At 39.5% G+C, this 9014-nt stretch overlaps 1 protein-coding gene across 1 annotated transcript; it reads right to left on the minus strand.

The window, feature by feature from the left end:
• Positions 1 to 2831: 2831 nt before the first annotated feature.
• Positions 2832 to 8787, minus strand: LOC113174780 (alpha-2Db adrenergic receptor-like). Its single transcript, XM_026378910.1, has 2 exons — positions 8440 to 8787; positions 2832 to 4108 (listed from the first exon to the last, which is right to left on the minus strand). Exons 1-2 carry the CDS (start codon positions 8761 to 8763, stop codon positions 2957 to 2959), a joined length of 1476 nt encoding a protein of 491 aa, XP_026234695.1. The 5' UTR covers positions 8764 to 8787; the 3' UTR covers positions 2832 to 2956.
• Between the last annotated feature and the right edge of the window lie 227 nt (positions 8788 to 9014).

Below are 9014 nucleotides of genomic sequence, written 5' to 3' on the forward strand. Positions count from 1 at the left end.
ACCAAGCATTATGGCTGTCATAGTCAATGAGCTCAAAAGTCGAAAAAAAGGTCCAAGAGTTCTCATGCGAGAGTGTGAGTCTGTGAATGACAGACAGGCTGAAAAATTACAGTGTCAGTGCCCTCTCCAAACGTTTCAAACCCGCTTCAGCTCCCACACAGTGTGCTCTGTTGCACCCGTAACCACACCAAATACTGATGGCATGAAGTCCTGGTGTGAACTTGTAAATCACTGCAGCAAGTCAGAACTGAAACTACCTATATCTGCAAACCTTTGATTTGCAGTAGCTTTTAATGTATTCTTTGAGGCTTATTTACTCAGTGTAATTTTGAGTTACCCCAGACAAAGGAAAACAACAATGACATGGCAACTAGCAAAACCTGTTTAAATGAACAGCAAATGCATCCTATCCCAGAACTGATAAAGCTTTCTAGATGAAAGGTGAAATAACAAGCAAGTCTAGTTGCCACTGAACAGAAATTCTGGGATCAGAAACACTTGTACCTGTGTTCTATATACTTGAGGTGCTCAGACTACTGATTGTTGTGATTCATGAGAAGTGTCTCTTAGGAAGGCCTAAAAAAAGTAAGGGCAGTAACAGGAAGTCACAATTGCATAGTACATAAAATTTACTAATATAGTGCATGTGCAGTTAATGTGGACAGCCTGCATAGAGACAAACTTTTCGGTTGCATGCTAAATTATCTTTCTTTGTGTTATGACATGATTCTATATGTATACAACTTACTTTCTTTTTGAACCTTTGTTTAGTTTTGACCAAACCATATAGCCTAATCCCACATAGAAAATGAAGAATAAAACATTCATTTGTGAACTAGCAGTAAGAGACATAATCAAGAACAGTGGGATGGCTTACAAGAGAAACACAATTGTCTGAAAAGGAATTCCTGAAATGTGTAGAGGAATCTTACACTTTTAATGATTGGATTTTAATGAGAATGTAAATATAGTAAGGTATTGAATGATAATGAGGGGGTGAGTTGGAAACAAAAACTATATGATCTGTTAAACAACACATCCATCCATTTCCCCAACTGTTTGTCCTCTCAAGGGTAGCAGGAGTGCTAGAGCCCTACCCCAGGTACACCCTGGACAAGTCGGGTAAAACGTGTTTTTAATAAATATAACTGCAAAGAAAATGGTCTAGAATTATTTTTGGTACCATGCAAAATGTTCCTTTAGATCAGTAGCTATTAAGGTAATGCAACCTAAAATCTGTTGTACTCTGAAGCATTGTAAAATGACTGATAATGGACAAACATGATGGTTGTTTATGCAATAAATGCTGGAAAAAAAGGGGAATATTGCTTCACCTACTGTGGGACTGTGAGGAGACACTGTATGTGGGCATTTGACAATAATAGAAGAATATACTATACCAAGTCATGTGCATCCTAAGAGATAAGAAATTCTGTCTGCATATAAGTACGATTTTTATTATAAAAACAAATTAAACATTGATAGAATGTAGCGTGCAGTTCATTCAAGAGTAGGCTAACGGACCATAGAGCAAATCAAAATGATAATACGGCAAATATGTAGCTTAGAAAACAGATGAGATGATGGCTGGATGAAAGATGATGAGCACACTTGAAGATTATTGATTTATCTTTGATCTTTATGTTCAATAGGCAGCCTCATTTTACCAATATCTTATATTTGTGCATTTCTCTCAGATTAGTTAGAATTAGTTAGATTAGTAAATACAAAAATAAGAAAATAATGTTGCCCAGTGTGCGGGGGTAGTAGTGGGTTAATTTTAAAAATTGTTGTCGAACTTGGTGTTGCATAGCAACCAGAATGTTGTAGCGTTGCTTACAGCCTTGGACTTATCGCTCCCTCTGCCCCTATATGGGCTTTGTGTTTCAAAGGATAAAAGCGTCATGGCCGTTGTCGTCTTTATCGCTTCCCAAATTAAAAGCAAATGGAGAGCTGAAACAATTCCACAGTCTGTGTAAAGTGATTGACTAAATCAATCTAAACTAATTCTACTTTGTGCTCATTATTTCCAGGTCAGGGTTCAACATTTGGCCCAATCAAGTTTTTACTGTTTCCCAGAGACGGTAGCTTTGAGTCATCCAGCCCACAGTGGACCGCCCAGTTATTTCATTCTGAGCTTTAGAGGATAATTATCCATGGTTGTACAAGCCTGAGGTTGATCATATTTATTCAGAGGCGCTCTCTTTTCTTTCCTCTCCCTTTCTTTCTCTTTTGTCCCCTGTCTTTTCGTTTACAGCAGCTAAGCCCATCTGCCAACTGCACATGAATTTTTAATGTGTTTGCCCCCGAGGTGTGCAGAGTCACCAGAACATTGCTGCTGTGTGAAAAACTGTTAACTTTCATTTAGTCTTATTATTTCTTTACCTGAAGTTAAAGCTTAAACTTTAGGTGCTGCTCGTGTTTAATTACTCTGAGGCAAAGAAATCCATTTAGTACCCAATATATACTTTAAAAAGCACAACTGTTTTTTCTCAGTTATATATAAATCTTTCTGTCACACATTTTTCTGCAATATTTTGATTACAGGGCCATTCAGCCAGCTTGTTAAAGTGCACACACATCTTGGAGCTCCACGGGGACATAGTTCACTACCCTGCAGCTATTTCTTTCTAATTAACATTCACAATCCAAGTTGTAATGTTGAACTATTATTGCGTCAAGGAAGCAGAGTTTGAAACACCTGCCCTCAAAGCATGAGCATGTCATAATCCTCTTCTTGGCTTGTTTGTACTAGAATAAACATGATTATTTAATAAATTAGTCAGTAGTTGAATAATAAATTAATACTCCAGCTGTATGACAAGCCCTTTAATGTCGGTATGACAGCACAGTGGAAAACAGGATTAAAACTGTGTGCACACATTTGTGTTTGAGTCAGTTCCTGTGTGTGTACGTGTTTATGTGGCCCTCACACAAACACACATACAATCACATCTTATGTTCGTTTTTGAGTCTGGAACAAAATCTTCTTGAAGGCCCTCCTGAAGTCTCGGTTAAAAATAGTGTATATGATAGGGTTCAGGCAGCTGTTGCAGTATCCGATCCAGAAAAACAGGTTGAAGAGGGTGTCAGGGATAGTACAGTTCTCTCTACAGACAGCGTGGAGACTATAAGTGAAGAAAAATGGGAACCAGCAGAGGACAAAAACCCCCATCACTACTGCCAGAACAAAAGTGAAGCGCTTCTCCCTCATTTGAGCCACTTTGTTTTTGGACAGAGACATTTGCCTGCTGCGGAGAGGCACTGGGGAAGGGAGGAGGAAATGTTGGGAGCACTGGTCAGATGATGCCCATGATATGGAAGCACAGGAAGGGGGAGGAAGAGGAGGCTTCAACCTGCTTGTTGGTCCCGCAGCATCCTTCCCCTCCTCTGTTTTGACTCTCATGCAGGCTCTCCTAGAGAAGTGGAGAGAGGAAAATGAGGAGGATGTTTTTACATCAGCTTCGCAGCTCCTCTCCTCTAAGGCAATATCATCCAGCTCTCCTCTCCTGTGGCTGCTGCTGTTACTGTCAATATTAGAAGGGCTGTGTCGGTTCGCAGGCCGTGGGCTGCTCAGGTCATACTGGGATTTGCTGCAGTTGATGCCCTTTCTTTGGCATGGCCTGGCAGTGCCCACAAAACAGGTCTCAGACTGTGACGGCTGCCGCTCCATCACATTCTTTGCCACAAATACGGTGGACGCTCTCTGCTTGGCAACGCGGTAGATCTTACAATAAACAAGTATCATGATGACTCCCGGGGCGAAGAAGGACACCAAGCAGGAGGAGAGGATATACCATGTCTGGTTATTGAGAAGACACTCCTGCCTCTGTGTGTCGTTCTCGTCCTCCATCTCCATATTCTCCTCTTTCTGTGTCATGAGGAGTGGCGGGGACGAGATGACGATAGATATAAGCCACACAATGCTGATCATTGCTTTAATCCTTTTGGGTGTCCGTTTGCGGTTGTAGCTGACAGCTTTAGTGACGGACCAGTAGCGGTCGAGGCTTATGGCACACAGGTGGACAATGGAGGAAGTGCAAAACAAGACATCCAAAGCCAGGTAAAAGGAGCACCAAGTGGAACCAAAGTACCAGTAACCCATGACCTGGAAAGAGAGAAAAACAATTGAGATATGTGTAATGACTCATACAGTTATAAGTAGTAGTAATGACCTGCAGAAGAACAGATGCATTTGTGTTTTTTTCATATTTTACACTCCAGTCCACTTCAGTAGAGATAGAGGCCTTGAGTTAGGCACGAACTGTAAAGGACTGTTTCACCTCAAAATGAAAAATTCAGTCTATGTATCATTCCTGGCATGTTGGCTGCAACTGTATATAGTTTGTTGGAAAATCCCACTGCAAGCTTGCCCCTGTGGCTACATATCAGCCCTCTTAAAAATAATTTAAGCCAACAACCTTTTCATAGTAGCAAGCTGCTGCAGAATATCCATCAAATTCTTCCACAGCTTGTGCTTTGTTTGTTTAAAGAGAAATTTTAAAGATTTACCTCTTCATTTCCAATACTTTCTTATAAATAAGTAAATATTAGCTTTCCACATCTGCAGTGCAGTTGCTTGGTAACAAATCAGCTGAATTATGCTGCATTAACTTTTCTGGGGAACATTATGTTATTATTTAATTCAATTGAATTCAATTTTATTTGTATAGCGCCAAATCACAACAGAAGTCATCTCAATGCACTTTACAGTGTTTAAGGTTTAAGACCTTACAGAAACCCAACAACCCCACTTGAGCAAGCACTAGGCGACAGTGGAGAGGAAAAATCCCTTTAGAGGAAGAAACCTCCTACAGAAGTGGGCAGCTATCTGCCTCGACCGGTTGGGGTGAGTGGAAAGAGGAGAGAGAAAAACAGCAGGCAACAAAAAACAACAACAGCAAGCAGCAAAAAACATTGGGCAGGTCAGTAGAACCAGTAGCTGGACTCTGGAGATATATGGCTCCAAGGTACCTGCAGAAAAGTACAGAGAGAGCAGGAGACAGAGAGGAGGAAGCACAACTATGCGAGAGAGAAGAGACAAAGTTAATGACATGCAATGGTACTAACCTATAGCAGCATAGCCAAAAGATGGTCTAGAGTCACCTGAGCCATCTCTAACTATAAGCTTTACAAAAAAGGAAAGTTTTAAGCTTAGTCTAAAATGTAGAGAGGGTGTCTGCCTCCCTAACCCAAACTGGGAGCTGGTTCCACAGGAGAGGAGCTTTATAGCTAAAGGTTCTGCCTTCCATTCTACATTTGGAAACTCTAGGAACCACAAGTAAACCTGCACACTAAGAACAAAATGTTTTGCTTAATAAAAATATGACAATATGAGGTCTTTAAGACATGATGGAGCTTGATTATTAAGTGCTTTACATGTGAAAGGTCTATAATTGGCTAAAACCCCTGAGTCCAGAGTAGGCTTTTTGAGTAGAGGTTTGACTACAGCAACCTTAAAAGCCTGTGGCACGTAGCCTGTTAGTGAAGATATATTGATCTGATCTAATATGAACGTGCTGATCAAAGGTAAAACATCTTTTAGCAGTCTAGTTAGGATGGGCTCTAAGAGACATGCTGGTGGTGTCGATTAATCAATTATTACAATTTACTCAGCATGATCTACGAGGAGGAAGAAGTCTGCCAAGAAGTACGAGTGAGGTCATACAAATGAGTCTAGAGCTGTTATACATGCATGACCATCCATGCCAGTTGCAGTGAGAATCTGATGAATGTTTTCTCTTCTAGTTTAGTAGTAGTAGTAGTAGTAAAGAAATGTATATAGTCATTACTATTGAGAGGGGATACTAGGCTAGACAGAGCTATGACTCTTTTTCAGTCTGGCTGCTAAAAAAGAAACCTGGTGTTGTTCTTATTTGCCTTTATTAATGATGAATAATACGTAATTCTAGTTTTACGGAGAGCTTTCTTATATATTATTAAACTGTCATTCATATAAATTAGTGGAGTGCCCCTTTTTTCCAGCTTACATGATCTCTGCTTTAAGCTATGGATTTTTGACTTTTCTGTACCATGGAGCTAGCTTCCTCTGATTCACTACCTTCTTTTTCAGAGTGGGAATAGTATTTAGTATTGTTCGGAGTGAGGCTGCAGTATTATCAAAAACATAATTGACCTGTACTGCAGTAAAGTTAGGATGACTGCCCTGCTATGTACATGGCTCTAAAATAAAAGATGGAATCAGTTCCTTAATTTTGACAACAGCATTTTCATATATTTAGTTTATGGTTTTGCTCCTCAGGTAAAAAAAAAAACAGACATAGCTACGTTTAATCTATCCTTAAAGTGACACTCAAACAGTGAATTGATTAGTTAAAAAATCATTAATGAAAAACTTTGGAGATTAAGTAATCTTTTCTCACTAAGAAATGTAATTCTCAGTTTAATATCATTGTAATTATAACCTGAAAAAGTCAACAACACCCCTTATTTATAGACCTGAGTTTGCATTTTTTGTTATTTTACATCTACACTGATACCAATATACAGTAAGTAAAGTCTAACCCTAGTTTTGAATAATTTATCAGTCTAGGTCTAATCTCAGGTAATAAGCCACATTGGCTTATTCTGTATGAACCAAGAACAGACGTCTCCAGACATATTACTGAATATTTAGAACATCAGAATGCTAATGTGTTGTGCTGATATTAAGCCGATAGTCTGCTAACATTAGCTAATTATTTCTAAACAGAAATTACTGCTGAGGCTGACGACTGTAATTAGTGTGCAGGCAGTGAGACATAAAACAAAATATCCGATTTAAATTTTGACCTGTGAACACTCAGGGGATCAGCACAGTCACCAGGTTTCATTCTCAGGGGAAGGTCAAACTTCACAGCAATCCATGTAATTGAAACATTTCACTTAAAACCACATAAATCTGCTGCTGATACTAGAGGTCAGGGGGTCACCAATGTCATCAGGATTATCCACTGGGGACCATCACTGTCTGTTCCCCATTTCACGGAAATATTGGATAGTGGTTGAGATTTGCAGTCTGGATACCACACAGAACAAGCTGCATGTAGATTTCAAGCATTATCAGCTGATGGAAAGTAGGGACAAGCTACCAGACTGTTATTACAAGGTGCTAAAGAGAACATCAGTGGGAAAACACCAACTCACATACATTAGGAAGGAAAACATGTCATTAAATCGTTTCAGTTTGTGCAGCATCTGTTAAGTGCTAAACAAGTTGAGATGTTTATTTTTTTAAAACATATTTCACAGTAATGTCCTCACAGGATGCGATCTATGAACATCCCACTGCATCAAATTGTGACACTTTTGGCGTCTCATACCCGGTACATAACTATTTGGCACCATACATATGATGGCAGCTGCCTGTTGCCTGTTGTCATGACAGCAATAATAAACAACTGGGTACAGGATGGAACTATCACAGTTTGTTTGACTTCATGCACAAAGACAACTGGATTAGGGTTAAGTACATTAGATGTAGTGTTAGGTTCAATTGAAAGATAAAATAGGTACTTCCCTAGAACTTTCTTGTTACAACACACACTGAACAAACCTCTGTGTTCATTGGGAAAGTCCTGCATGTTATTGACCCATTCGGCCACCCCTTCCTTTTCTTTTTCCCTAATATACTACGTCATTGCTCTAGGTGTCTGGTTTATCCCTGTGGATATTATAACGAAGCTTAGAGGTACAGAGGCGACAAAGCTTCAGCATCTGAAGTCCTTGGAGTAAGAACAGGCTGGTTTCAGTGTAACCAAATTATGATGGTTCCATCATCGTAACTGTGTGTTTACGATTGTTTTCCATGTAAATGAAGGTCCAATGTACAAGTCACCACATACAAGAAGTTTGATAGAAACAAATTACGGTATATGGGTGTTCAGGTTGGAGGACTTTTTTGGATAGTATTTAGTTCATTTTTTATTAAACAACTCTGAATCGATTTTAAGTCCATGGATTTAACACTTTGGTCCAGACTGAAATATTGCAAGAACCATTTCAAAGTTTACCATTAAACTTTATACAAACATTTGTGAGAGGTGAAGCATGCAGACCCTGATTTCTCCTGTAGCAGCACTCAAGGCTGACTTGTACAGTTTTTACTGTTCTTTACTACTTACACAGTTTTAGATTTGGATTGACATGAAATTTTGAAATTACAGTATTTATGAAGTTTGGAAGATACCATCCTCAGCTGGTATCAAATTTTAATTTTTGGAAATCTTTGTTTAACAGTACAATGTAGTAGTATAGTTTTCTCTTTACAGTCATCACTACAGACCTATAGAGCATCTAGCATAGCTGTAAACTCTTTGTATTATTTTCTTGACAATACAATGTCAATTGTAAAAACTATTTGCCAAATGAGACATCCGTGTTAGATCTAAATATCAGCCATACTTGGGTGATGAAAAAAAACCAAAACAGTTTTCTCACCTCATTGGCTAATGAAAAGGGGATGACCAGCGTCGCCACCAGTATGTCTGCTGATGCCAGAGATACTAGGAAGAGATTTTGAGGTGCCTTCAGGGCTCGGCTGGTGAAAACTGCCACCACAACAAGCACATTACCAACTAGAGTCCCGAGGATGATGACTGTGACCACCAGCACAATGAACACCGACGCCACTTGTGAGTGAGGAGGTAGAGGAGGAGATCTCGACGATGAAGGGGACGCTTGGCTGACATTCTCCAAAGAAATGTTTGGTGGTACAGAGGCCGGCATGGTGGCCAGTACAGGAGTGAGTACATCCAAGTCCATCCTGGCTATATGACAGACATCATGATCCCCTTTTATTTTTACTTCCAGTGTATTCACTGTTGATAGAGTCTTGTCTTTCCGCCAGCCAGTGAGAAAATAACAAAAGAAACAAAAATGACAACAGGAATAAGAAACAAAGAGAGTGAAGCCAGTGAGAGAATCTGCCAAAAAAGGTCTCTCTTTAGGTCCAGAGGAAAACTATCCAATTATATCCTCACCAATAACAAACGAACAAATGATCTCTATCTAAA

This window comes from Anabas testudineus, chromosome 3, assembly GCF_900324465.2.
Source record: "Anabas testudineus chromosome 3, fAnaTes1.2, whole genome shotgun sequence".
Taxonomy (NCBI): domain Eukaryota; kingdom Metazoa; phylum Chordata; class Actinopteri; order Anabantiformes; family Anabantidae; genus Anabas; species Anabas testudineus.